Source organism: Clupea harengus, chromosome 4 (genome assembly GCF_900700415.2).
Source record: "Clupea harengus chromosome 4, Ch_v2.0.2, whole genome shotgun sequence".
In the NCBI taxonomy this organism is placed as follows: domain Eukaryota; kingdom Metazoa; phylum Chordata; class Actinopteri; order Clupeiformes; family Clupeidae; genus Clupea; species Clupea harengus.
The window spans coordinates 29,508,439-29,535,785 of NC_045155.1; the positions used below are offsets into that span (position 1 = coordinate 29,508,439).

General features: G+C 40.9%; 4 protein-coding genes across 7 annotated transcripts; 2 read left to right on the forward strand and 2 right to left on the reverse strand.

Moving 5' to 3' along the window:
* Positions 1-1,310: 1,310 nt before the first annotated feature.
* Positions 1,311-6,747, reverse strand: LOC105893659 (properdin). Of its 3 annotated transcripts, none has more exons than XM_042707697.1 (10): positions 6,636-6,747; positions 5,956-6,100; positions 5,698-5,864; positions 5,374-5,544; positions 4,736-4,930; positions 4,412-4,585; positions 3,985-4,194; positions 3,732-3,843; positions 2,673-2,809; positions 1,311-2,339 (listed from the first exon to the last, which is right to left on the reverse strand). In XM_042707697.1, the coding sequence occupies exons 2-9, from the start codon at positions 6,063-6,065 to the stop codon at positions 2,707-2,709; spliced, it is 1,242 nt and encodes a 413-aa protein (XP_042563631.1). In that variant the 5' UTR covers positions 6,066-6,100; positions 6,636-6,747; the 3' UTR covers positions 1,311-2,339; positions 2,673-2,706. The 3 variants fall into 3 exon arrangements, with proteins under 3 accessions (XP_042563631.1, XP_031422828.1, XP_012675555.2); XM_031566968.2 differs by having other exon boundaries at positions 5,956-6,115; positions 6,524-6,730; XM_012820101.3 differs by having other exon boundaries at positions 6,524-6,729.
* A 501-nt stretch (positions 6,748-7,248) lies between these two features.
* On the forward strand, positions 7,249-10,380 carry ndufb11 (NADH:ubiquinone oxidoreductase subunit B11). The gene is made up of 3 exons (XM_012820091.3): positions 7,249-7,517; positions 8,456-8,586; positions 10,146-10,380. Exons 1-3 carry the CDS (start codon positions 7,332-7,334, stop codon positions 10,273-10,275), a joined length of 447 nt encoding a protein of 148 aa, XP_012675545.1. The 5' UTR covers positions 7,249-7,331; the 3' UTR covers positions 10,276-10,380.
* Positions 10,381-12,259: 1,879 nt separating this feature from the next.
* Positions 12,260-19,724, forward strand: LOC105893671 (rho-related GTP-binding protein RhoA-C-like). Of its 2 annotated transcripts, none has more exons than XM_012820121.2 (5): positions 12,260-12,368; positions 15,966-16,121; positions 16,422-16,542; positions 16,961-17,091; positions 18,266-19,724. In XM_012820121.2, the coding sequence occupies exons 2-5, from the start codon at positions 15,966-15,968 to the stop codon at positions 18,437-18,439; spliced, it is 582 nt and encodes a 193-aa protein (XP_012675575.1). In that variant the 5' UTR covers positions 12,260-12,368; the 3' UTR covers positions 18,440-19,724. The 2 variants fall into 2 exon arrangements, with proteins under 2 accessions (XP_012675575.1, XP_012675578.1); XM_012820124.3 differs by having other exon boundaries at positions 12,322-12,383.
* A 157-nt stretch (positions 19,725-19,881) lies between these two features.
* On the reverse strand, positions 19,882-22,422 carry tpk2 (thiamin pyrophosphokinase 2). Its single transcript, XM_012820098.3, has 8 exons — positions 22,159-22,422; positions 21,717-21,955; positions 21,547-21,610; positions 21,247-21,377; positions 21,050-21,168; positions 20,705-20,837; positions 20,523-20,619; positions 19,882-20,300 (listed from the first exon to the last, which is right to left on the reverse strand). Exons 1-8 carry the CDS (start codon positions 22,232-22,234, stop codon positions 20,254-20,256), a joined length of 906 nt encoding a protein of 301 aa, XP_012675552.2. The 5' UTR covers positions 22,235-22,422; the 3' UTR covers positions 19,882-20,253.
* Positions 22,423-27,347: the final 4,925 nt, after the last annotated feature.

The window sequence follows — 27,347 nt, forward strand, 5'->3', positions numbered from 1 at the left end:
GTCAGTTTTGTGTTATCAGTTTGTGGTTACAGAAAAACTGATAGGGGAAGATCCACCCTCAGTCAGGTGACAAACCCTCAACTAATTGTTGGTCAAAACATTGTTTGAACATATTCAGCTGCCAACCATTCTTTTTTGAATTCCTCATTGTAAATAGGAAACATTATTTAAGTTCCTGTACAACTGGAGAGCAATTCATCGTGACAGAGCATTTTTACACTGAATAAACAGTGTTTATTACAACTGTGCAACCATTATTCACATACATAAATGTGATTAGGATATTTAGGTTTTGGAAACATAACTAATGCTTCAAAACCAAAAGTTTAGTTATTTACTTTTATTTTAACCAAATGTTTTGCAGTTTGTGGAATTTAAGCTATACGAGCACTGGCCATACTCATACATTAACTGTTTAACATCTCTTTATTAAATATCATTGGCAAATAAACGTTTTAGTTTACATCTATTTTACATTAAACACCTTGGTTCAGCAACATGGTGACACAGGTTTCTTCAGGTTTCTAGGATCAACATCAACACCATCATCAAGAAGGCCCAACAGAGGATGTACTTCCTGCGTCTGCTCAGGAAGTACAACCTGCCTCAGGAGCTGCTGATCCAGTTCTACACTGCAGTCATCGAGTCTGTTCTCTGCACTTCAATAACTGTCTGGTTTCGGCCACCAAACTGGATAGGAATAGACTCCAGCGGACAGTCAGGTCTGCAGGAAAGATCATCGGTGCCAACCTGCCCACCATCCAAGACCTGTACACCTCCAGAGTCAGGAAACGGGCAGGAAAAATCACTGCAGACCCCTCACACCCCGGACACAACCTATTCAAACTCCTCCCCTCTGGTAGACGCTACAGATCACTGTTCGCCAAAACCTCCAGACACAAAAACAGTTTCTTCCCCCTCGCCGTCTCACTACTGAACAGCTAACCCACTGTAGCATATATATTTATCCCTGCACTTCTTGCACTCTCCACTTCTTCCTTGCACTACTGTTGTGTAACATTTCACAGCTACTGTATATAGCCATTCCGCCTTGTATATACTTTCTTAAACTTCTTAGACCGTTGCACTGTTGCACTGTTTGTTTTGTATTGTAATGTATATTTTGTGTAAGCACACTGAGAGCCACTTTACCAAGTAAAATTCCTTGTTTGTGCAAACTTACTTGGCCAATAAAACCTGATTCTGATTCTGAGTGATATAGATTACATGTATCCTTAAAGAAGGAGCAAAGCAAGACATATATTAAAGCCTGTACTGATGTTGTCACAGAATGGCAGACGACACCAAGATTGCAGGGAGATGGAAGTTTAATGAACCAGCAAGTACTGGGTTAACAGGGGCAAAACAATGGGCAAAACACAAAAACAACTCGGGTATTAAAGCACAGAAGAGAAGTCCAAAGCGGGAAAGCCCAAAAGAAAGACAGGGGGAAACTAAGAATAACTACTGATAATAAAACTACACTGCGCCGTTGCGCAGGACACGACCTGTATATTTCCAGTGATGATCTACTGTTCTACTGTTACATATGAATCTTCCCCGTCTCCCTCTGTTACAGCTTTAGTCTGCTTCGCAGGGCACATTTTTATCCACCAGAGGGCGCCAATATGTATGCAAGACCCCAAAGTCTTTTCACACCTGCTCACCCAACCACGTTTCTTTAAAACTTTATCCCAAAGTGACTTACTGCACATATGAGTTGTGCAGTTTTGTCAGTATGTGGGCCATAGGGACATACACCCATGTTTTTCTTACATGTTTATGACATATGTCATTATCACATTTTATACGTTGATATAGGCTGAAGCTTGGTAATGAAATTAAAATGCAAAGGTCAGGAATATAGAAGAAGCTTTTAACCAAAGTAATTTACAGAGAACCTGCAATCTGGGTCTTCCAAAGTGGTGTGCTGCTAACCACTGCACCACCACACCCAATAGTGATATATATATATATATTATCATATATATAAAATGAGTGGTATACATATATAATAAATATATGCATACACACAGGGTATCTCTTCATATTAAGACTTGTATTTGTATTCTTTCAAGTGTTGAGACAATTATAGGCCTAATCTAACAAGATGCATTAGAATAGCAATTAAGAATAATCTTTTGGGTGTTTCCCGCTATTGAAAAAAACAAGGTAAACCTTTAATATCCCGAATACAACAATTGTGTGTCATATCATTCCCAACAGAAAGGCAGGCCAGCAGATTTCCCAGCAGAAGCGACTTGCAAAATGTTCCTCTCCGATGTTTTGTTGTTTTAGCGAGCATCTGAAGAGGTGGATTTTTGTATATAAAGCTGCATCTGAAATGGAGAAAGACATCAAACCTTCAATCCTGTATGCAGCAAATGTGTTTCTCCCTGTTACTGACTTACTGTACCTATACACAAAAATCAGAACAGTACAATAAAACTGTAAATCTAAATGTCAAGCATCATTTTAACTGGAAAAACTTTTAATAATGTTTTCACTCAAAATTCCACTCACTGCACCTGTAAAACATGAAGCCATGTTTGTTAATGCATGATGACACTCCCCCCCCCCCCCCCCCCCCCCCACACACACACACACACCTTAAAGTCCCAATTTGTATATGTTTAAGTATTCACTTTCATCATGCTTTGCTTCTACATTACCTTCCATTATCCCACTGGACGGCCACTGCATATCTTAGCATGCAGGAACATTAGGACAGTCTTCACTCTGTGTTCTGTTCTCTGCACTAAGGCCAGGACACCTGAATCTGGGTTTCCCAGAATAATAAATGTTGTTCCTGCGACACAGCCAAAATATGGATATCAACAGCGCTCCCAAACATACCGCATTTTATCGACTTCATATAATATTGTAGCATATGAGCTAATGTAGCAATAAGTGTCACGATCTCGCAGGGTCAGATGTATGTTTTTCTTTTGTGCCGTTTGTAAACATAAGACAAATACTCACACATTAATACAAAATGGTAAATGGAGCAAGCATATATATTTACAGGATCAGGGTAAACATAGCTAAAACACTGCCATTTAAACAAAACACATTGACTCTTAATAGTTGACTTAAAATGAAACATTAAAACCAAATTCTGCAGACATGAAACAATGGGACACCCAACATAATGAACACAAGGAAGTACACGGTCATTTACGCATCACTTTGGCTACACACCACAGAAGTACACGGTCATTTACGCATCACTTTGGCTACACGCCACAGAAGTACACGGCCATTTACGCATCACTTTGGCTACACGCCACAGAAGTACACGGCCATTTACGCATCACTTTGGCTACACGCCACAGAAGTACACGGTCATTTACGCATCACTTTGGCTACACGCCACAGAAGTACACGGTCATTTACGCATCACTTTGGCTACACGCCACAGAAGTACACAGTCATTTACGCATCACTTTGGCTACACGCCACAGAAGTACACGGTCATTTACGCATCACTTTGGCTACACGCCACGGAAGTACACGGTCATTTACGCATCACTTTGGCTACACGCCACAGAAGTACACGGTCATTTACGCATCACTTTGGCTACACGCCACAGAAGTTATACAGATTTTGTTGCATTATGCTTATTGCTTAATTTTGTCATCGTTGTTTTTACTCTTTTTTATCATTCGTTTTGGAAGTCGCTTTAGACAAAAACTTCTGCTAAATACCTAAACTATATCGATTAACTTACTCAGATTCTGGGAGATCAGGTACACAGAGTCGTTCTCTCTTTTGTTTGGAACCCGGTCCACAGGGAGGGTGACAAAAACTCCACTCGGTCCACTCATTCCAGCGAGCAGGTTCTGGTCAAACACAGCAGTGCATGTGTTAACCAGATTATGAAGGCTTCTTTGAATGTGGAGATGATGCATATTGACTTTGTAATTGATACTACCTTGAGAGGTATTCAAGTTGATGAAGAATACACTGTTGTTGTGACTTACTTTCGCAACGCCTTTCTGACGTGCTTGAAATATCGTAGCACAGCCTGTGTTCAACAGGGCTCCCAGCACACGAGTGTCCATCAAAGTCCTTGAACAAACAGCTCCTTTCTCGACTTTGTTTTCCAGTTTTTTTAGTACAGCTGATGGGTCTCGGATATGTACCTTTAGTACATGTTCCCCACTGTTCCCACTCCTGCCATTCCCCATCCACTAAAAGACAAGCGTCACATTATTAAAGACATAGTGCACTGCCATATTGTCATTCACAACAAAAATCTATAAAATTGTTTACAGATCATCCAATGTGGTAAACAAAAGAGTCCCCAGAGAAACCAATCAGGTTTTCACAATTCCTTGACAAAGCAGTACCATTTTGTGATTGTGGTCATACAGATCACAGTTTGCTGTGTACATGTAAGGTTTTCACCTGGGCAATGCGTTTGTGTGTTGCAGATTTCAGATGTTCTGCTGTCCCCCACACAAAACTTTCCTCCGTATTTTAGTGCTGGATTATTACAGTTTCGCTCCGCGAATCGTTGGCCGACCCCACAGGTCACTGAACATTCAGAGAGAGGGCCCCATGCTCCCCAGCCACCGTCAACTAGGAAATGGAATTACGATAAGGTCAAGAGCTGTTATAGGTTCTGAATCGTCATGGGTGTGCATAGTTGTGTGAGAAATGTGTGGTGCAAGATCAGGATGGAAATCCCTCTCCACTGTAGTTCAACTGCAGATGTCGTGTTGCACTCACTAGGACACATTCGCAGGAAATCGCAAGGCTGTGTATCAGTGTCAACCCCTTGACAGGAACGCCCAGCTGGCTCAGATGATGGGGCAGGGTTGGTGCAAGTTCTCCTACGTTCCTGTGATGGTGGATTGTCACCCTCCTTCTTACATGTTCCTGAACAGGGATTCCAAGGTCCCCATTCTGACCAGCTGCCATGTGCTGAAGAAAGGCAAAGAAAGGAAGACTTTTGATTTGTTCAGAGGTCAGAGAGGAAGTCTTTAGACAGGAAGCTGTATTAGGAGAGGAAGTAGTAAACTTGCTGAGTCATGTTTTTGTGTTTCAATTTAACCATTTGAAACTAATTTGCACAATGACTGCACATGTCAGTCTTCAGCTACTGCTCTCATGCAGATGACTAAGAAGGGATGACAGAGGCAGGAATGCAAACATTTCTGTTGTAGTCACTAAATTCCTTAAAATACACGTACACTAACCCTCTTAGATTCCCCATTACCACTATACTATATTCTGTAACTGAGTCCTTTCATTTATCCTTAAACTGTTCTAATCATGTGTTCATTATCCTTAAATTGATAACGTAACAATAGTATGTCCTTTTAAAAAATCCCGTAAACATTAAAACATTTTGTATCACAACGTACTAGGGCAGATGTCTCCTGTTGAACAAGGTTTAAGGTCTTGCCCTGGGCCGTCACAGCCTCCTCCACATTTGGGCGGTGGGTTGGCGCATAGCCTCTCTCTACTGGACACTCCATCCGCACAGGACACGGAGCAAGGCTTCCATGGTCCCCATTCTCCCCATCCACCTTGCTCTGCGAAATGAAAACGATAGATTTAACCGACCAGACTTGCTCACCCTTTTGTTTGGTTTGATTTTTTTAATTATTATTTCAAATGTCCCAGAGCAGCAAGTGCACCAGGCTTTTTAACCTTGAAAAGAGTGTCATGAGCCATTTGATTTTTACCAGGGCAGCAGTCTATATCTTCACAAATAGTTGTTTGCAGAATCCCAAGCTTTTCTGGGTCCCTGCACTCTCCAATCCCATCACATCTCCGTCGCCTTTGCTTGACACCTTTTAGACAAGACACGGAGCAAGGACCCCAGGATGACCAGGCTGACCATGAGGCTTGGCTGGAGATGTCAGAATGAGCAGCTGTGAGCATGAGGGAGATATACGACACTGAAGCAAATCCACGAGTGTGGTGACATTTCCTTGACTTACCGACAGGACATGCATTTACCACTTTCTTTTCTGAAGCCATAGTTCGAGTTGAAACAGCAATGGCCTTGTGTCACGTTCCCTATGAGCTCATTGCAGGTCCCTGTGTTCATGTCAAACTTAGAGTAACATGGCACAAGCTGTGAACCTAAACCAAAAGACACTGAATAGTCACTCTAATGCCTCTTCATAAAATGAATAAAAACAAAAAACAAAAACAAAATCAAGGAACAGTTTTGAGGCTAGAACCAGAAAGACACTGCATAGTCACTCTAATGCCTCTTCATAAAATGAATAAAAAGAAAAAAGAAAAAAAATCAAGGAACAGTTTTGAGACTAGTGTCAGTGTTGAGCAATGTTGAATTCCACAGACTACAGACTTAATTAATTAATTGTACCATGTTTTTGATGTGTTTGATGAAAGCAATCAGAGGTTAACAAAAAGTATTGTAAACTGTAAGCATACATTTTCTCATTTATACTGCCAGTATGAGTAAAGATCATATTGTAAGGCAATGATCTTTACTTTCTCATGTTAGATTTTGCTCCAGGATATAAGATAGTCACTTACCTGTTACTTGAGGCAGCAAGAGCAGAATGTATTGTATGCCAAAAACGAGCAACATTATGTTAACCATATGATCATGATCATGTGTTGACTGTATTTTTAGACCCAATATCACCTTTCAGTAGTGTTGGTCCTGACAGTTCCTATTTATTTTCAACTCTTCAGTTCAACTATTCCAGTTCACAGTTTTGTTGCCAAAGAATGTTTGACCATTTACTGGAAGACCAGACAACCTTTTATCAACTGTTTATCTAGGTAAGACAAACAGCAGGCAGCCCTTTGACCCACTGATGTTGGCAGATCTGTGGCCAATAGCCTGTACCATAAGGGGCTGGGGGGGGGGGGGGGGGGGTTCTTTTGACAAATTACTCCATTGATTACTGTATCAATATGTCAGTTCAACTCATGAAACAGACTCAACCCATTTAATCCCAAATCTTTCCAAGACATGAAAACATCCAAATCACGTGTCATTAATAAGCTTTTGAAATAATCAATCAAAAAGTAGGTGAAAAAGTGTGTTTCATGGGTGGGGTCACTAATGTGACCGGTAGGATAATGTGTTAATGATATAATGTGAGTTAACATATTTACCGGTGGGAAACTCGAGCTATAGAGTGTCATTCCATTTTCAGAATATATGTATTTTCTGGCACCCGTTAGATGGCAGCAGAGAATCGCGGGCTCTAACAGCATAGAAGTAAACGAAGTCACTTTTCACTTCCAGGTGACGTTGTTATTTACACCGGAAGTGTTCTTACTGTCGGTGAAGACTTCGCGGAGCAGCGGGCTTCAAGACCAGAAGTTCAGGATGGCTTCACGGCTTACTCGGATTTGGCCTTCGTTGTCTCGAATGCGCTTTAGCCCCGTGTACGGTGCTCGTTTTGTGTCCCAATCGACACCATCGAGTGCTGCAGGCGCTACCGCTGTCACGGATCTGCAGCCCTCTCATGCCAAGGAAAGTCATGGACACGCAGAGGTCAGCCCGTTTGAGAAGGTGAGTTGGTTCCATATTTCTCCTTGAATGGCTCAAAACAGGGATGTAAACGTTGCTTGCTATTATTGTTACATTGTCACCAAACCTGTCCTTGAAATGGTTAGATATCTGTTAAGTTAGTTCGCTTGCAATGTAGTGTCAGGCCGTTTGAAAGAGTGTGGTTTACCCTTATGTCTTAGCCTAGTAGTGGGCTATGAAACCACAATTTGCAATGCTAAACACGTTGGCTTGCTAACTCGTTTATCAGTGTAAAGGTAACGTTAAAGATGACGTCCAAGCCCTTGAACTTGGGCACTGGAATTATTTCCAAAGAATTGAAATGTCATTAGTGGACGTCCTATATTACTAATGCTAGCTGTTCACAGTTGTTTACACCGGCATGCCCGGGTTGCTACCAGGTGTAAGTTTACGGTATCCTCTGCCCTGACAGTAGCGATAGTACAGTTCTAACAGCTAATGATCATATCTTTTGTGGAAAAAATTGCAAGTATCAGGGGCAGGAATGATTAGCCCTAGTGTGGAATTGTGGGTATCGACACCTTTCGAGATCTCTAAACAGGAACAACCACAAACCTTCAGTAGAAACTCGGATGAACGATGGTAACGAATGATGGCCGTGGTAATTTTTTTTTACATAAGTGGACACTCATACCGTTCACAGAAAAGCATGGAAATGTAGCGGTTTAGTTACTCAATGCTTCTTCTGAACATTTTCAAAGTCATAAACTGCCGGAGGAAACTAGACCTGTGTAGACGCAAGGAATTGTAGAAGTAATTTAGGTACACGGAGACCTACATCTGAAACGCTTCGATATTAACCAGCGTAGGATATATTGAATGAACCTTACGTATATTGATGAGTTTGTTGTGCAGCCATCAGTAGGATATGTTGTGTTGGTTTAATCTGAAAGGCATTTACATACAGTTTGTCTTTGTAGAATCCAGAATACCATGGATTCTCAACTGATGCCACTGCAGATGCATGGAACATGAGGCTGGCATTCTTTTTCGGCATTTCTATTGCTATTGTCCTGGGTGGTACCTTTCTCCACTACCTACCTGACCATGGGTAAGTGTTAACATAAATGTCAACGAGATTCACTCCTCTTCAAAACTTTCATGAGCAGAAATATGCCATTCCAAACTTGAACTTGAACTTTTCATGTATGGAGTTTGAATAAACTTCACGTAATGTATGTTACGTACACCTACAATGTTCAGAAATTTGCAGTGACGATGACAGTCTTTGTTATAATTTCTAATCATGAATCATATTACTCCTGAAAGCTATTCATAGTATTACTCAAGTAGTGATTTATGTATCATAACGAACACATGAAATCATTAAGATGGTTTAGATGGTCTGGGTGGTTGTTCAGTGTCAGATGACGGTGCTATTGACCTTAGTCTTATCTTTGTATTTACCCTGCAGGCAGTCCCTTGCCACACTAATGTTGCAGGGTTTGTGAGAACTACTGTCTCCTCCAATACATGCATTATTAGACAGGGCCAGCGTGCATTATGCCTGGGACAACATTATTTCAAATTACTAACAGACTCTAAGTTAGAACAATCACAGCTCTACAGTTCATGAGTTAGAATCTGGAATGTTCTAATAATGTTCTCACCTCTTTTACATTTTGATTTAGCATTAGGCTTATACTTGGAACAATAACAGATCAAACTTACTCCAGGTTCTATTTCCTATAGCTGATAATAGTTGATGTGTTCATTTATAGTTTTTATTGTGGGTAAAACCTCTGTTTTCCATTGCTACTATTCATTGAGGACTTACAGATATTGATCAGTCATCTGCCACTTTAATTATACATTATAAGAATTCTACGCTTGGCAGTGTTTTGTGTGCAAGCATGTTTGTATGTGTGTGGACCTGTGAACAGGTATTCTGGTATATCTGGGTGTTAATCTGTAGTTTGACTTTGAGTCTGGGATGAGTAGTGAGGTTTTAGTTTGTTCTCTATTTATACTTCACCTCTCAAGCCCATAATTGGTACCAAGATGTAACCTACATGAACAAGAGATACCAGAATTAACCAGCTGTAAAACGGGCCGTGGTCCTTAATGGAACTGCAGACCTGCCAACCTGCACGCATTTTGTGTACCAACCAAGCAATTCTTGGTCAAAATACGCAGGTACAAAATGCCAGCTGAAACTACGCAAAAAAATGAATCAATACAAACCTATACCGTACATGCTACGACCTTGTGCTTGTGGTTCTGTAACCCTCCCCGACCCGAAATAGTACTCTCACTCACTCAACAGCCACTGATACTACTACACTGTTACTAGATTATTGTTTTTTTTCTTTACTGAAACTACTGAAAAGGCATGCAAAAACCCTGCCAATACCAACAACAACTGATAGAATGCTTGCTAGCATGTTAACCATATCTTATGGCGATATAGTAAGTGATTCAGTGTGTGAAAGCTCTTTTTACATTTTCACGGGATGGTCCAAGCCGGACCAAAAAACTGCATAGTGCATAGCATATGCGACTAGTTGGAACAACTGGGGTGTTTATCTGTCCTCCACATGACCAAATACCATGAAAAGTTGCATATTAAAACATGCTTCAAAGAAGTCTTGTTTTCTTCATCTTCACCAGGATGAGACAGTGGGCCAGGAGGGAAGCTGAGAAACAGATCAAAAAGAGGGAAGCCGGGGGGTTGCCCATCATGTCTGAGAACTACTACGACCCCAGCAAGATCGTTCTTCCATCTGCAGGGGAAGAGTAAATTGTACATTTCCAGTTTCTGTGTTAGTTAATGTGTTTATTTGCTCTCAACTGTAAAAATATGACAGTAGTATACTACTGTAATAAATTAATCTGTTATTCTCTCTGTCGTGTGTGTGTTCAGTCATTTTCTGTTATGTAATCTCAGATATCTTGAACTTCTATGAGAAGGCCGTTCAAAAGACGGTTTGAGGTTACTAATAGGCCTTGATGTTGAGAAGGAAATGTTTGTTTTTATTTTGAAAAAGATGATGTATGATTCCTACTGAACAGATATCCCATATACCTGTATAGGTTGGTTCTATAATGATATAGCATGGGGTTAAAGTGCAAAAAACAAACTTACAAAGAAAGCTGTGGTGTCAGTTTCGGGACAAAGTAGCAGGTGCATGTCCGAAAATTTTCTATGACGTTCTAGAGTCTAGACAATTCTAGAAAATGTCACCTAATCCAGCTTTAGGCTACTGTGTGTGTGAACTGTTATATGAACTTATTAAGAGATTTGGAGACGGCGTCATTCAAAAGATCAGCATGCAAACAAAACAAAAATAGCAAACAGCAAATGTTTAAAATGTGTACAGCAGTCCAAATTCAAAATTATGGATAGTTGTCTCCCTCCGCCCCCTCCCCAGTGAAGCTCACGCGGGTTGCCAGGTTGAGGATACGGAACCTTGCACATTGTTAAACGCAAACAACGACGAGTACACTACATTGATCAATTCATGTATACGTTTGCAAATTATAAATCAGATAAAAAAAAAATGTAAATAACTTTTGTCAATGTTAGCTTGATTCATGTCTGGCTATGTATGGTAACCAAAGCTGAGCCTGTTACCCGAAAACAAAATTACATGCTCTGGAATTTGATTTGCTACTCTCCAGGCCCCGATAACACATTGCTCAATTTAACAAATAACGTATTAACATTTACTTTGGAGTAGTACCTACAGCCAGTGACGGCTGGTCAGGTGCTGGTGATACAAGAGGCAGAGGGTGGAGAGGATGAGCTAGAGGAAGAATGGCAGAGCGGGAAAGAGAGAGTGTAGGTCCTAGTGGTACAAGAGGCAGAGGATGGAGAGGAAAAGCATCTACCCAGCAATCTTATGCTAACAAAATTTGACTACATCCATTGATTCAGTCACAAAATTGAAGGAACTCTCATAAAACGGTTATATGGTTTCTTTTTGATAAGATAGGTAAATAGCTAGTAGCTAGGGATGGGCATGAGTAACGTTACTTGGTGTCAGTATTTGCTCAACTAAGAGTAATCACATTCATAAACTGAGTTAATGTAGAGTCAAACTTGCAGTTTCTGTCGTTTCCATCTGTCACACTGGTTATTACAGAGGTTGTATACAGCCATGGCTGTCCTCTCCTCTAGTGTGACTAGCAGTGTAACTATATGTATATGCTTACCTGTTTTGGTGAAGATTAGTCAACTCAGAAGCCATTTTTGAATCCTTCTGGGCTCAGGCTATCTTTCAAATGTACATCCCAATATTTACCCATGTTTCACTACGTCTCTGGTACTTTTTTAGAAAGATGCTGAGGCTTTTTAGGTTGAGTTAAAAATCTGAGATTATTATCTCTGTTGATCCAGTTTGTTTGCTTGCTTCCATGGCTGCAGCACACTGTTTGCATGCCCATTTTTCATAGCTGGCAACCCAGGGTGTCAAAATGGTACTGGGAAATGGGCACTGGGTGGGATCACACAGGCCAAAACACAAACAGAAGTTTGCTCCAGAATGGAAATTTGAAAGGAGAGCATACTGGCTGTAACATTGTTGTCGGAGAAGCCACTATTTCAATTTAGTGTGTCATCTCTGATTACATATGTCATTTTATGATTTAGTACATTAAATATATTACATATTTTTCCTTTAATAAAACATTTCTGCTCTGCTCTGCTTTGCTGATTAGCTTCACTTTGTTTCGAATATTGGTTTAACTTGTTGTCCTCTTCATGACACAAGAATCCAATTGGTCAAACTCTATTTGAGTAGGCGGGCACTAACACCGTGGCAGACGAATGGGCGCGGTATTGGGGTCGGACAGGAAAAGAAGAAAAAAGCGAGGACAGCGGAACCAAAAACGGTATCTCAATACATTGTAATTTTGTTTCGACTTGTCTATCAGATAGCTAACTTATAAGCTTTAGTAACATTATCAAAGCTTCATGAGTATGTTACTATAATCGAATACAAACTAATTAGGATGTTAATCAAATATGCGTGGTCTTTAAGTTTTCAACTGAAAAGCTAACGTTAACATTTGTTCGTTCTACTGGCACAGCTATCCAGCTAGTTAGCAACATCTGAAACAGGCTAACGTGACATTATGAGGCTGATTCCTCAGACTTCCCTTGGTCGGAATCAGAAGCCAGACAACTCTGCGGTTAGCTAATTAGTCTATGCTATCCTGATGTTGCAGCAAAGCAAAAAAAAGTTACAAACACAGTTAATGTACTGATACTCAACTTAAAAAACATAGCAGATTATGTATTTTGTCACTCCAAAGGCGCTATTGTGCAAGCTTACGTGATCTTAGCTGTCGATTGCTACCAAGCAAACAGTACTTTCGTGTGCTAGCCAGCTAATGTTATTACTATGAGGCGTATAACGTAATTAAAGGTAACACATTTATTCCAGGATATAAGATAATGTTTTGCTAGCGAATAATTAGATGGCGTCAAATACCCATCCCTAACCATCGAAAGCAAAACAGATGGCAAGTAGTAGATAGCGTAAGCTAGATAGCCAACTTTATTTAACTAACCTTAATTCTAGGATAAGGCCTAACATAATGTTTGATTAGCCCAAGTAGTTACATAAAACTTAATGAAAGGCAAGGTACCAGAGCCCTATTAGAAATTCTTTAAAGGTACCTTAGATGGCTAATTCAGTAACTTTGGCTAGCTGCCTTACTGTTACTTCGTAGTCCTGTTCATAGACATATATACCTGTATATATGTATATGGTCCTGTTCACAGCGAGGATGGCAAACGGAAATTCTTCTGGAGGAGCAGCCAAAGCAGTCCTCACCTGTTTCATTAAGGAAACGTTTACGCTGACAAAAACAAGTAATTAGACTTGTTGAGTTTTACCCCCGTCTTTTTTGAGTGACAAATGGAACCACTGATACAAATACAAATTATCTGATCTCTCATTAAGTGCCCTTATGTTACCACTCTCCACTTTCTTAATAACACAGTGAGGAGTTCAGTGTAAGCACCTAATTAGATGCTTGTTCTGTGTAGAAGAGAAGTAAGTCTGTTCAGGTTGGCCATCAGACAGTAAAGAAGATACATGAAGTTACATGTGCTTGCACAAAACCTGCAATATACCATATCTTCCTTCAAATTATTACTTAATATCCTTAGTAGTCTTGGGGATGCTTGCTGTTGGTTAGGATACATAATCTAATGTATGTTTTCTTACATTAAGATAGCCTTGCAGAACAGCACAAGCAGATGTGACATATTTGGCAGACAGCATGGTGTGCTGTGCCACAGGTTTTATGTAGCTCACTTGGTTGGACAAGGTGCTAACAACACCATGGGTTTGATCAGGGGTCTCAAACTCAAATTACCCGGGGGCTGATCTTTGGGGGGCCAGATTTTTGGATCTGTTGGCTTGCCATGGCAAAGTTACCATGTGTGATCAGTGGTACAATGGTTAGTGTTTTTTGAATAACAAGTAGCTGACCTGAGTTTCAATTCCTGGGCAATGCAAGATGCTCTTTGGATTCAAAAATCAGAATCATTTTATAAAATAAATGTATTTAGAATAAATATATTTCAAGTGTATAGTTTCATTTATCTGTCAAAATACAGCAGCTTTCCACCTATAGTGATCTAAAATTAATTGTTTACTGATATGCTGATCATTGATGGTGCACCGTCTGTTGTTATTCCTCGTATCGACTTCAATGACAGACCAGCATGCTCCATTGCGTCACACAGTTGCTCAAATACATCCTTAGCTGTGGTACGACCTTGCATTGTTTTTACACAAAGTAATTCCTCTGTCACTTCAAACTGGTTGTTAACGCCGCGGAAACTTAAAACTTTTGCCTTTGACGCGCAGCTAGATTTATTTTCTGATAAAGACCGCCGGACTATACATTATCTCGCTTATTATTCGGTTACTGGTCAAAACGATAGAAGACATTCCTCCAAAATACCTATTTTTAATGACTTTGTTGCCATTTCGTGACTTCTACTAAGAAAAAATTGTTCTTCACGCAGATAGATCTTTAAAGTTCCAGGTGTTGCGTAGCAACCCATTATTTGTTGACTTAAATTAAGTTTCCATTACGTTAAATGACTGGATTACTTGCAGAATGATATGAAAGATGTGAATTAGAAGCACAAAACTCGTTGCCAGTGGCAACGGTAAACGTTGGTATGGCCCATTCAAATCAATGGAACCTTTTCCAAAATTCTGAGGAGCCGGCGGGCCGGATGAAATCGTTTGGCGGGCCGGATCTGGCCTGCGGACCGGGAGTTTAAGACCCCTGGGTTTGATACTCAAGGAGTACACTGACTTTTAAAAACATTAGGGGTGCAAACTTTTCCCCTTTTGGTGAAAGTTTTTACCTCAACAGGGTATCCACATTAATCGTTTAGATCTTCTGCAGGTATGCATAATACCTCAACCTGTGGCAGGCATAGGTGGACTCGGCATATCATTTACTTTATAACTTTAAATACAAAATATTGGCCAAAGACCAGCCAATAAAGCAGGGGTTTATTTTTCTGTACTGACACTAGGCTGGCCCAATCACATCTCTTACTAGCAGGCATGTGACGGGGAAGGGGAGAAGGGACAAAGAGAGCAGGACAGGGCCGAGGGACGAGAGTGAGCAGGAAGAGAGTGTGGTTGAAGCGGTATGCATGGAGTAGCTTCATGGTTAACAGGGACTCAAAGGGAGGTAGTGTGTTCCATGCCATGAAGAGTAATTCAATACAATTAATTTAGAATTGTCGATAATAATAAGATAACATAATCGTAACACTATCATACAGTGAGACTGTCACCTACTGCTGGTGGTAAGCTATTTATCATGTTTTTGTAACTAGCATAGGTCCCTAGTGCAGTCACAAATTAGGCTGACTATTCTAGTTGGCTAAGCCCACGTTACTGTGAGTGACCTAGGTCCATCTCATATCATCATGATATTAAAATTATTATGTTTTATTATTATTATGGTAAGGTTCCCTTGATAAAGATTTGCGAAAAGGCTTTATGATACAGACTTATAGACATGATACAACTTGCCCATGACAAAAGTGTTTGATGAACATCTTTAAATCATCTTGGCTGGCAAGCTAAAGCTAGGCTAATCATGCGTTCAGGCAGCTAGGAATTGGGAAAGTTCCCATATTGGTACGTCCCTCTTCCAAATTGAGAGCATTCCAAAAAAGATAAAGGCCTATGTTAATTCCCGGGAATTCTCCCTTTAATGTTTGTAGTAATTGTGACAGTCATGTTCTTGTTCAAGTCCTTGTTAGATAAAATAATATTTTACCTAAACACAGTTAGCCAGAAACAGCGGAGCAGTTACTGAAGAATAGAGATAATAAACAGTTGATTTGAAAGGTTTGCCAGTAGTCCATCCTGGGGTACTCACCACCTTAAAAAACACCATGTTAATGTTATGTCACTTTTATTTTATTTGTTTATTTTGTAGATGGCTGCCATTCGGAAGAAGCTAGTCATTGTTGGCGATGGTGCATGTGGGAAGACCTGTTTGCTCATAGTTTTCAGCAAGGACCAGTTTCCTGAAGTGTATGTCCCCACTGTATTTGAGAACTATGTTGCTGACATCGAAGTTGACGGAAAACAGGTGAGCATGTATAACCTTTCAGATGTTGTCTTCTTCTGATTTTGCGTCACACTTGTACTAAGAGAGCCCATATCACTGCTCAAAAGGACTTCCTAATTCAAGGATTAGGGCGAATTAGCAAAAGAAAGCTGGGAGGAACATTTGCTTTGTGTATCTGGAGGTATAACACAAATGAGGCTCGTTGCACCACAGACTTTCTTGAAACTCCCTGTGGTTTGCGTTTGTTGGTATTGATATAGTATATAGATATAGTGTGAAGTGTATTGGATGTCCTCTCACAACCTTCTCTGGTGATGATAGGTGGAGCTGGCTCTCTGGGATACAGCAGGTCAGGAGGACTACGACAGACTGCGGCCCCTGTCTTATCCCGACACTGACGTCATACTCATGTGCTTCTCCATAGACAGCCCAGACAGTTTGGGTACGACATCTCTGCATCTCAGACAGCACCTTATTGACAAAAGATGATGAATTCTATTTCATCTATAATAGGCCATTTAATCTCAAATATATTGATGTATACTCCTTGAAGCAGAGAATGGCCACACTTATATTCAGCAGTTTCTCCCTAAAGAGACTATTTGCAACAATTTGTTCCTACTAGCTGTTCAGGTTATGCACTATGTAGTTCTGTGATGGAGCATCCAGTAAAGATGTAAGAAAAGCTTTCACAGCACGACATTGCCAACAAAATCACCGAAAGATGCCAGTTAGCATGTTAGCAAGATTTTATTAGTGCCAGCTGTAGATAGTGTTTGCAAGGTTTATACATGCTATTTAGGTAGGCGCCTTGCTAGTTTTAGAACAAAACTCCATATCGCTTCTTTGATTACCTACAGAAAACATTCCAGAGAAGTGGACTCCGGAGGTCAAACACTTCTGTCCGAACGTTCCCATCATTTTGGTGGGCAACAAGAAGGATCTGCGCAATGATGAGCACACACGCAGGGAACTAGCAAAGATGAAACAGGTAACCTAGCGACAACCACACTAGCAAAGATGAAACAGGTATGTTTGAGCAAGACCTAGTGACAACCACACTAGTGAAGTCCCTCTGAAATCCAAAGGTGTGTCCAACTCAGGGTGTTGGTTTTGGAACACTAACTCCACTATCCATATGATGGAAGTGTTGCATTTATTTGTTAGCTGCTAGGTTAAAAAATACCCAGAAATCCCTTGTAAACAAGATGAAATTATCTTATTCTCATCAAATTCATGGTAATTTTGTAAATCTATGTTAGTAGCTACAGACTAGACCTGTGATATGCATGTTTGTCATGATTCTGTCAAGCTGTATTTAAAGACGACCTCTTGTGCTCATTTTCAATGTTGTTTTCAAAGATTTACATAGTCCAACTCAGGGAGAACCATATTTGTAACTGAATACTTACAAGGGTGATCGGAGAGCGCAGACCTCCAACACACTTGCAGTGATGTACTAAACTGAAAAATAAGTCATTGATCAACCACGTGATTCAGATATGCTCCAAAATGTGCTACACCTGTCCACCAAGTTTCATGAAAATCGGCCTGATAGTTTTTGTGTTTATTCTGTTGATAAACAGACAAACAAACCAAATGGAGGTAAAGATGCAGTTTGCAATTCTGGCGAAGGGTTATTGATATTTGAGCTCAACAGCCAATCAAGTTACAACCCTCCCTTCTGTGCACCTAAAGCGACGTTGATTGGCTATAATTGTTTATGGTTCGGTCCATGTTTGATTCCCATATACGGAACCAGGGGGGTATTCGTCGTACGTGGTTTAGTGACAAACCTGGATAAGTTAAGTGGTAAACCTCCTAATAAAATAACCCCCATTGGTTCATTCTCCTAGCAAAACAACGTCAGGGGGCTCTTCTATTAGGAGGTTTACCACTTACTCTGAGTTAACTTATCCAGGTTTGTCACTAAACCACGTATGACGAATACCCCCCAGGACTGTGTACGAACACCACATTTATTTTTGTGAGGCAACACCCTGAATGGAGAGTTAAATGACCATGCGGAGCAATTCTCTTAATTTGACAAAAAGGGTACTGGATTAGAATGGCGGACTGTACCTTTTAATAGCCAGATAAAATGGGTCGTTGTCTTATGCCATTCATGCATTTACTGAACTGTTGTTTCTCCGGTTTATTAACAGGAACCTGTTAAACAAGAGGAGGCTCGGGACATGGCCCTTCGCATCAGTGCGTTTGGCTACCTGGAGTGCTCAGCGAAGACAAAGGACGGTGTCAGGGATGTGTTTGAATTGGCTACAAGGGCAGCACTGCAAGCCAAGAAGCGCAGCAAAAAGAGCGCCTGCCTCTTGTTATAGAGGGTGAGAGAAGGTTGGGGAAGGGAGGGAGGGGGATGTAAGCCAAGCCAACCAAGGAAAATGAGGAGTTATTATTATGAAGGGGGGAGCGACGCAAACCCCTGCTGTGTAAGGCTCAGGGGACGGAGATGTGAAATCAGGCCAAAGGACCGAGTGAAGTAAAAAGGGACTTAGCTTTCTCAAGGTCAATGCGCTGTCTTTTGTAAGGCGATTTTTGTAAAATGAAAAAGTTAAATTTTGGTCCTATGTTACACAAAAAAAGTTCCGTGATGGCACACTATACTACACTTGCATCTGAATATGATGGTGCTCCTCACTGGCCATCATCTGTGGGACCAGATGATGGATTTCCTCTCTTTCTTTATTTTTGGGGACGTATGATGATTCTAGAACCCCAGCGCTTGTTCTGAATACAGAACCTGGTTCTAATTTGGAGCTTTGAGAAGTGTTGTTGGAGGCAGGAGAGTGGGAAATAATACCATCAGACAAAGACGTTCCCTGTATATCTGGGTACCCTCCTAGGGACACTGTGTCCCTCTGTCCATCTTGACTGGACCGGCAGTTTCTGCCCTGTTAACTAGCCTGACATTGTGCATAATACAACCTCCAACTTGTCATTCAGTGATGCCACTGGTTGAATCTATTGAACAAGCAATTTTGGTTTATTTAAAAAAAAAAAAAAAATAGCCATTGCCTTAAAAAATGTAAATGCATACTACATTAATGATACTAATGCAGTCTTTTGTGTGTGAATGTTTTATACTCTTGTCAACGCCATGCTTAAAAAAATGGATTGAACAGATCTAAGACTACTTGAGTCTGTACTTGGACTGTCCAGATGTCTGGATTAGGGAACAGTTGTATACCTTTATATTAGATGGTTTTGGAAAGAAAAAAGTGTATTTCTCTGCTACAGTTTTTATTGACGTAGGGCCTACTGTAATGTTACTGAGCGTTTCCCCCAGGGGAAAGCCCTCCGTTACCCCATGTACCTTTTTAATACTATTGACATGTACTCAACCTGTGTTGTCTCTCTCTCTCTTTTTTAACAATGTGTGATATTCTACTGGCCTTTACGTTCAATTATATACATTATTAGCCAAACCTTCGCAGAACCAGAGTTTGGAAGGAACATGAACCCAAGAAACCAACTAAATGCCTTGTTATTAATTTACAAGAACTGTGGTTTGAAAGAGAACTAAACCGATGTTACAACAACAATGTTTTGTAGACTGACAAAGTTCCTGGTTCTTTAAGAAAATAAATTGTTACAGGATGACTCTAATTATTGTTGTGTTGTTATTTACAAGTCTCTTATAACAGGTTACAGTCAGTTTAATATTAACTGTCTGAGCAATGCATCACTAAACTATAGGATCCAAGTAAGACTGATACCAAGTTAACACACAAATTAATTAATTAAATTTAAACACATTCAAATATTTAACCTGGTGTGAATTGCTTTTATTGTTTTTGAGGCACAATATTTACTGCTCCACATGCCAAACTGTACAAGAGACGTACTATTTCAATCCACACCCCTCTCCCAACATGAACATGCAAGTGGGCACAAATAAGATGCGTGAGACCCCCAGCTATGAGTTGGGCATCTCGCTGCAGTGTTTTTATGGCATACAAAGTACAATTAGAACAATTAAAATGATTAGTACAATTAAAAATCCATATCCGTAAGCAGAAACTGGTAGGCACAATAGCCTGATTAGCCCACCAAGAGAGACACATTCCAGTTCAAATGAGGTTGGAAGTATCTTTAAAGATAGTGAGAAATCCTAATGTGGAGTCAGGTCTTCATTTCACAAGCTCTTATGCAATCCAGCAACAAACTCGTGGTAGTAGGGCTCTGTAAGACAATCAGAAGCCAACATAAAGAAATTACTCTTGCTAATGCAACTGGAAGTGGAATCTCTTCCTAATTCTGTTTAATGAGTTGCTTGTCTTGTCCATTTAGAGCAGATGTTTGCATGTGTATGTGACAAGAACTACATCCAATCCTGTGCATTAAAATAGTGCATTTTCATTAAAAGAAAAAGAAAAAACGTATATATATATATTAGACACAAACCTGTATCTGGCTGTATGACGGAGTGTCTGATGAGAAAGTCAAGTACCACCAAGGCACAGTTTGGCTTGAATTCTTCAGTGACCAGAAGCTCTTTAACCTGTGTGTAACATAGTAACACAGTAATGGACAGTAAAGTCATGTAAACAACCCCAAAAAAACATGGACACCATCTGCTGCCTTACCTTTTCTATGGGGTAGAAGTAGAAGTTTTGCACTTCCCCGTCCCCAATCCGAGGCTTGAAGTCAAGAGGTAGCTCCAGGTCAAACACAAACTGGCCCTCTGGAAACACACCTTCCTCGTCCTCATAGGTATAGCTGGAGTAGATTCACAGTACTGAGTCTTAAGATGTTGAGCATGTATTCGTTCACACTCAAGTCAGTATGTGTATATGCTGTATGCAGAGCAAAATAAACTGAAATGGTTTACTGTGAATCCTTTTCATTGTTTCCTAAATGACAATACAATTACAGTAGGAATAGCACTTAGGTTCAAGGAATTCGTTTTCATTTCTGACATGTTTGCTGACCTCACAGTGCCAACAGGACGTGCTTTCTCTGCAATGCATGCTGGGATGCAAGCCTCCTCCTCACACTCCTTCACCATCGTTTGTTTGACTCCACAGCTGGCAGCCAATCCCCCAGCCGCCTGGAAAAGAGATACTGTACGTCATCACATCACAAATATAATCAACCCCAAGCTAACGTAGGCAGTCAATTCATTTACCAGGTTATCCAGTTTCCCTGGATACGTCTGCTTTGTTGCTGAACGGTGGCCCAACCACATGCAGAGTCTACCGCTGTCATCCCAACTGTATCCATTGAGGTGAACCCCATAGCGTTTCACTCCAAACAAACCTATCAAAGATCAAAGGAAGAGACAAAAGTTGATGCAAGACTGTGTTGTGTTTTTTGTAGCTGTACTGTGAAGTGGTACTGCAATGCTTGGATGATGAAGACAATCAAGAATGGGTTAAAAACTCCCTCCCAAATATGTTGTGTGTGGACCTAAAGCACAGGAACTCACTTGTGGCTGATCTTTCCATGCACATCAGAGGAGTGTCACAGAATCTTGGCATGACAGCATATTTCTTTTATGAGAGAGAAACAAATAAACAAACACAAAAAACATTACATTTTGACAGAGGTTTGTTTGTCTCTTATTCGCCTGATCCATGGCCTTGCACCACTTCTCACCTCGTTCCTCCAGCCTTTCAGGCATGTAAGTGACTCATCTTTCCTCAGCTCCTGCAAAACCTGGTCCACGGCCTCTGACCTCTTCGCATAGGAGTCGAGACAGCGGTTAACAGACATAGCGCCACCATGAGAAGTAAACACATCGGGAAAACGGCTCAAGATGGAAGCTATCTTCGGTTGCAGCCATCCAACTTGTTCCCCTTCCACTTCAAATCGTATACAACTGTGCAGAGTTGATCCTGCAGATCAACGAATTTAAGGCGGCTATGTATAAACAGCTGTGAATCGGTGAATGGGCAAAGTATTTGTTGTATTGGCTAATAAGGTGTATTAGCATTAGCGTTACTCAAATAACACACAATTATACAGCCAATTGCAAACGAAAACAATATTGTATTTAAAACTCGCGAAATATTAGCCATTTAATAACACCTTCCCCAACCTGGCAAGTAAAAGTTGTTCATTCGGCGAAGCAGTTGGAGCATTTTCTCCGACCAAGTTGGCAATGACGCTGTCATTTTGAGGTAGTGTACTGAACTGATTCCAGGTGAACCTAAGACATACGATCACATGCTGTGCTATTCGTAATCTTTCGTATTCGTGTTAACTCGCACTGTAAATATACATGCGAGTGTTAACTATTGTATATATTCAGCCATGTAGACTCCATGTTTTCTGTCGTGCTCTTCCTGAAAGTAGATTGGTTAATGCGAAGCAAGCCATGAAGTACTTGTACCACTGGGAGGCAATAGTGAGCTGTTGTTATTGCACAGAAATTGCACAAGTTTTTAAAGAAGAACATTTGATTTGTTCTCAGTGAAATGTGCAAGGGTGTGTCATTTGCTGGTTTGGCTCCGACCAGTCATTTCGTAACATCAGCTTTGGACATTTAAACAGTGCTAGGGACTAATGCAAGTGTAAAATTCCCCTTTCGTACATGAGCAACACATAACTGCATAGACATGAATAGAAGAACTTACAGAGTGAATTCACATACACACCTGTGTCAATGACTAAAATATAGCTCTAAAAAAAAAAACGTGAGCGGAAAAACTGTTCCTCAACATATTCAGCATTAAAGTAATGCAACAGGTGATGCCTGATGTTGGTAAAACTAATGGAATACACAAGATGAATAAAGCACTGGCAAGCAAAATAACACACAAACACACTCACACATTCTCCTACAGTTACTGGACTTGTGTAAGGCAACTCTGCAAGTTAATACTACCAAGTTCAGAAGTGGCTGCCTGATTAGATTCCGGTCAAATTTTGTTTTTAAAGTGAACCCATAATCTGACATGGTACCTGAGGAACTATGATCTACGTTCATAATAAAATAAGTGCCTTCCTGTGTTTTTCCTAATAATGCACACAGGCAAATGTGTAGAATATGTTAAATCTGCGACAAAAACTACATTATAGCAATCATTACAGCAACGAGAACAACAGCTGACAAGTAATTTCTTATAGCTCACATTTATAAAAAAAAAAATGCCATGAGTCTCTCTCTGGGATATCAGCCAGTCAGGAGACTGACTGATATCCCAGAGAGAGACTCATGGCAATTGCTCACAGCAATTAGATTATATTTTGGAAACCATCTTGCTTGGATAAACTGATAACTGATTTGTAATTATAAATACTATAAATACTTCAAATATGTTTTATGTATTAATATTTGAATATGCATGGTCTAGGCTTATATACAGAACACATTTTCCGCCATAGGATTCCTGAGGGTGATTGACTGTACTTATCACCATTAGAGCACTGTCAGAAAAGGCAAGCACAAATATTTTTTCCAACTATAAAAACACATGAAATTATACTTTCTTTTATTCATATTTATTCTTTGACGTTCTCCCTTTTGTATAAAAAAACTATCTTTGTATATGTGCGCAGATGTCTGCACTGTGGTTGTGATCCAGTGTCCACTGAGGGTATTTTATCTTATATTATTTTATGTTGGCTTTGAACAGGACGTTTTACAAATGTGGTGATGCAGATTTTTTGTGTGTTTTTGCAGTTGTGAGAATGCGATTTTTGTTTTGCACTAGGCAGCGCTATATAAAAAAATGAGTCATAATGAGCTAGGGTCATGCACCCCCTGAAGGCCAACTGGTGAAACGGTTGTCGCTATTGCCCAAAAAGTGCTTTGATCCTATGTCATTTCATGGGGCGGTTGCATGAAGGGACACACGCACCTCGGGATACTAACTTCATCTCCAGTATCAGCCGTGTGGGGCTACAATCATGCCAAGTTTCATGTGGATTGGGTGAAGTCTAAGTATATGATATCATCGACCAAAACAAATTGTTCTTACATAAAAAAGAAAAAACCTTGACAAACACTACACGAGCGGTGCAGCGGCGGTAGTAATGACTTGCGGAGTTTAGGTCCTTTCTGTGCTACAGCCTGATTCCCCTTCAACACCAAAACATGTGACTGAGGTCACGGTTTAGACCTAGTAGTTTATAGGTTGCTATAGGTTTTCAGTTTGAGGTTTCATCAGTGCTAAATGGTTTTGTGTGTAGTCTTGATCTCTTGCTCTAAAAATATTCATGTCAGCCTAATATTTTATGGGATCCTAAAATATTCTGTTTCTCTTTTTGGTGTTTGATGCATGTGGCTCTGTAAATGGCTCGATTCTCTTGCGTAATGTCTGTCTGGTGTCAGATTTCCACACATAAATTTAGGAATACATTTGGAATGTCTGCATGTTGCTGAATGAACTTATGTTCCAACACTGTATGGACCTGTGCGAGTCCCAGGGGAAGCAGATGTATTTGTGAGAGTTAGCAATCATTACATGAGTGGGCACCAGGGAAATATGTTGGTTATACAGTATATGAGGTGTGGCTATTAAATAAAGCTCTAAAGATCATTTTCTTACATTTTCTACAGGTAAACAGACACAGATCTGTAGGGACACTAATACTAACATTATGAGCCTGTCAATGGTGTAAACAAGTGGTTTACTTTGACACAGATGTCTGCCCCATTGCTGGTTATAGCGTTCTAACTCAATACTGGACTGAATTCGATCGTCAATTGTCGATTTACTTTGGATCTAAAAATAGGGCCCTAGTTGAATTGTCCCGAAGTTTCCCTTTAAGCTAATCATAGTCTTCTGGCAATTAGCAGATGAAAAAAAGGTGCTCTGAGAAGAAGGAAAACATTTCTTTAACTGTCCTGGGATCTATAATGGGCAACCAAGGTGTAAACATGGTCTGGCTGTTTCAAGAAATTAGAAAAAGCTAATTATTTAGAGTTAGCTCACCACATTAGCAGGGGAGGAGTTGGAGGCCCTGTGACTGAGTGTTGCGGAAGTTGGTAATAAATGCTAATGTTGCTAACAACACTGTGTTTGGAAAAACCTAGACAGCAATATCATATGGATTAACCATATATAAACAATGTAAATGCATAATGTATATTATATTTGAACTCACCCTGATATAATCTAATAATCGCACTCATCCATCATTAAGATTACATGGGAGTAAACAAGCACTGGCTGAATATAGCTTTTGCACGTGGGAGTGCTTGCAGGGCGAGACACAGACAAACACACAGGCAAACATTTATTCCCAAATTCCCCCGCTAGTGGGTTCCGACAGGAAGCTAATTAAGGTCATTTGTGTATCTAATAGTGTACTTGATGGCTGTTGGGGTTTAAGTCTATTCATGTCACCAGGGCACCGAGACATTTTAGGTCACCCAAGGTCAAAATGTAACCTGTGCTCAAGAATAATTGTCGGGGTGTGACCTCAGCCTATGTGTGTGTGTGTGTGTGTGTGTGTGTGTGATTGTGAACATGCTCATTTTAAAAATCATCTGCATGGTGCTCAAAATTAGTTTCTGTCCCCGTTTGGTCAGCCTGTCAACAGGTGTGACTGACGCTTCAGGACCGGATGGTGTGGGAGTGCTTGGTATTTACTCACATAAACCATTATTTGTGTGCGCTTTATAACAGGGGTGTGGTGAGCACAATTCCAAAGAGAAGAGAAAATTGCTACGTTTATGCCCAAATACATTTTTTTGGGAGACGTCAAATTAAAGGTTAATGATCCATGCTTCCAGTGCTTCAGTACAGAACGTAATCATGTTTCTCTCCTTCTCCAAAGATGATTATACACACTGCAGTAAATCTGGCCCCTGCAGATATATCCATTAGTTTACTGTCAATGTGCAATGTGCCTATGCTCCAGCAGTGTTTGTGTTCGACACCCTTACAGTAGGGCCGCCATGTGAGTGTACTGTAGTAGCTAAGCCATGGCAGCGAACGGACTGGCCGACCACATGGTCAAGCCAGGTCGCAGAGGAGAGAGAACTCCAAGAATTTCTCAGGAGTGTGGTCTCTGTGTCTCCCTGGCCAAGTGGCAGACAAAGGTGCCATTGATCCAGCTTGGTGCTTACTAAGGGGCTTGCCCTCCGCGCTGTTTTCTCAACACGCCTGTCAGACTTGCGCTATCGCTGCCGCATGGCCGAGCAGAGCGCTTCACGTAGGTGTCCTCTGCGACTGTTTTTTGGGGTTCTTCTGACCAGAGGGGAAAAAATAGAGTGGTCCGCCTGGCAAGTTGCGGTGTCTGAGGACAGGAGGCGGCTGACACCGGTGCAGTCACTGTGCCACAGATAAGGTTGTTTCGCCCTGACGAGCCTCTGCTGGTTTGTTTGTTTGCTAGCGTGGGCCCGTGGGGTGCAAGAGTGACGGCGAGAGAAGAGGTTGGTGGGGATTTTTTAAGGCGAATGAAAGAGGTTCTTTGTTGAAAATGTTTTCCTTTTTATTTTTTTCTTCACCACCCCGCCCCCCTCGCACCCCACTTCCTTTCTACTCCTTTACTCCACTCTCACCTATGCTGCCCCCCCCCCCCCAGCTCTCCCCCCCGCCTCCTCTCTTCCTTTCCCTCTACCCCCCCACCCTCCCTCTCTCTCTCCCTCTCTCTCTCTCTCTCTTTTTTTTCTGAGGGGAAATGATTTCTTGGGGGAGTGGGTATAAAGGGTCCTGCAGGGCTCCAGACCTCAGTGTTGTAGTAACAGGGGTAGACCACATAGACCAGGAGACTTAGGGAAGCCAGGAGCAATAGGAGCGATGTACAGATTCCTTGTGGCGTGCCTGTGCGTTTGTGCAGCTGTCTCACTGACAGAGGCCAAACCACCCAGGACAAAAGGAGGACAGCCGAGACATGGCAAAGATGCTCGGGAGAAGCCCGAATACGACGATGGACCTTTCCTACCTGGTCAGTATCGCCCTATTTGAATTTAAATATCTTAAAATCCCAAAACATAAACTCACCTGTGTTTGTATTAGTTTATGTTTTATCGTCATTCCACATGACTTGATTGCCTGTGGAAACATGAGAACCCATGCTGTAAACGTTGGTGTTCTATACATGCCACACTTGTGGTAAGTGTAACGTGCGTGTGTATGTGTGTGTGCACATGCATGTGTGTGTTTGCTCATATGTGTGTGTGTGTGTGTGTGTGTGTGTGTGTGTGTATAAATGTGTACGCATGTCTGTGTATGTGTGTGTGTCCGCATGTGTATTTTGTATGTGTGTGCTCATATGTGTGATTGTGTGTGTGCGTGTGTGTGCGTGTGTGTGTGTGTGTGTGTGTGTGTGTGT

What these genes read in the sequence shown, in the direction of transcription:
- ndufb11 (XM_012820091.3), top strand. Translation starts at nt 7,332, where the DNA reads ATGGCTTCACGGCTTACTCGGATTTGGCCTTCGTTGTCTCGAATGCGC. An exon ending in AGGTCAGCCCGTTTGAGAAG is followed by an intron (nt 7,518 to 8,455) that starts GTGAGTTGGTTC and finishes TTGTCTTTGTAG; the next exon opens with AATCCAGAATACCATGGATT. An exon ending in CACTACCTACCTGACCATGG is followed by an intron (nt 8,587 to 10,145) that starts GTAAGTGTTAAC and finishes CATCTTCACCAG; the next exon opens with GATGAGACAGTGGGCCAGGA.
- LOC105893659 (XM_031566968.2), bottom strand. Translation starts at nt 6,590, where the DNA reads ATGGTTAACATAATGTTGCTCGTTTTTGGCATACAATACATTCTGCTC. An exon ending in AACAGGAGACATCTGCCCTA is followed by an intron (nt 4,931 to 5,373) that starts GTACGTTGTGAT and finishes GCCTTTCTTCAG; the next exon opens with CACATGGCAGCTGGTCAGAA. An exon ending in CCTGATCTCCCAGAATCTGA is followed by an intron (nt 2,810 to 3,731) that starts GTAAGTTAATCG and finishes GCTGTGTCGCAG; the next exon opens with GAACAACATTTATTATTCTG.
- tpk2 (XM_012820098.3), bottom strand. Translation starts at nt 22,234, where the DNA reads ATGACAGCGTCATTGCCAACTTGGTCGGAGAAAATGCTCCAACTGCTT. An exon ending in CATGGAAAGATCAGCCACAA is followed by an intron (nt 21,378 to 21,546) that starts GTGAGTTCCTGT and finishes GATCTTTGATAG; the next exon opens with GTTTGTTTGGAGTGAAACGC. An exon ending in CGTCATACAGCCAGATACAG is followed by an intron (nt 20,301 to 20,522) that starts GTTTGTGTCTAA and finishes ATTGTCTTACAG; the next exon opens with AGCCCTACTACCACGAGTTT.
- LOC105893671 (XM_012820121.2), top strand. Translation starts at nt 15,966, where the DNA reads ATGGCTGCCATTCGGAAGAAGCTAGTCATTGTTGGCGATGGTGCATGT. An exon ending in AGACAGCCCAGACAGTTTGG is followed by an intron (nt 16,543 to 16,960) that starts GTACGACATCTC and finishes GATTACCTACAG; the next exon opens with AAAACATTCCAGAGAAGTGG. An exon ending in AACTAGCAAAGATGAAACAG is followed by an intron (nt 17,092 to 18,265) that starts GTAACCTAGCGA and finishes GTTTATTAACAG; the next exon opens with GAACCTGTTAAACAAGAGGA.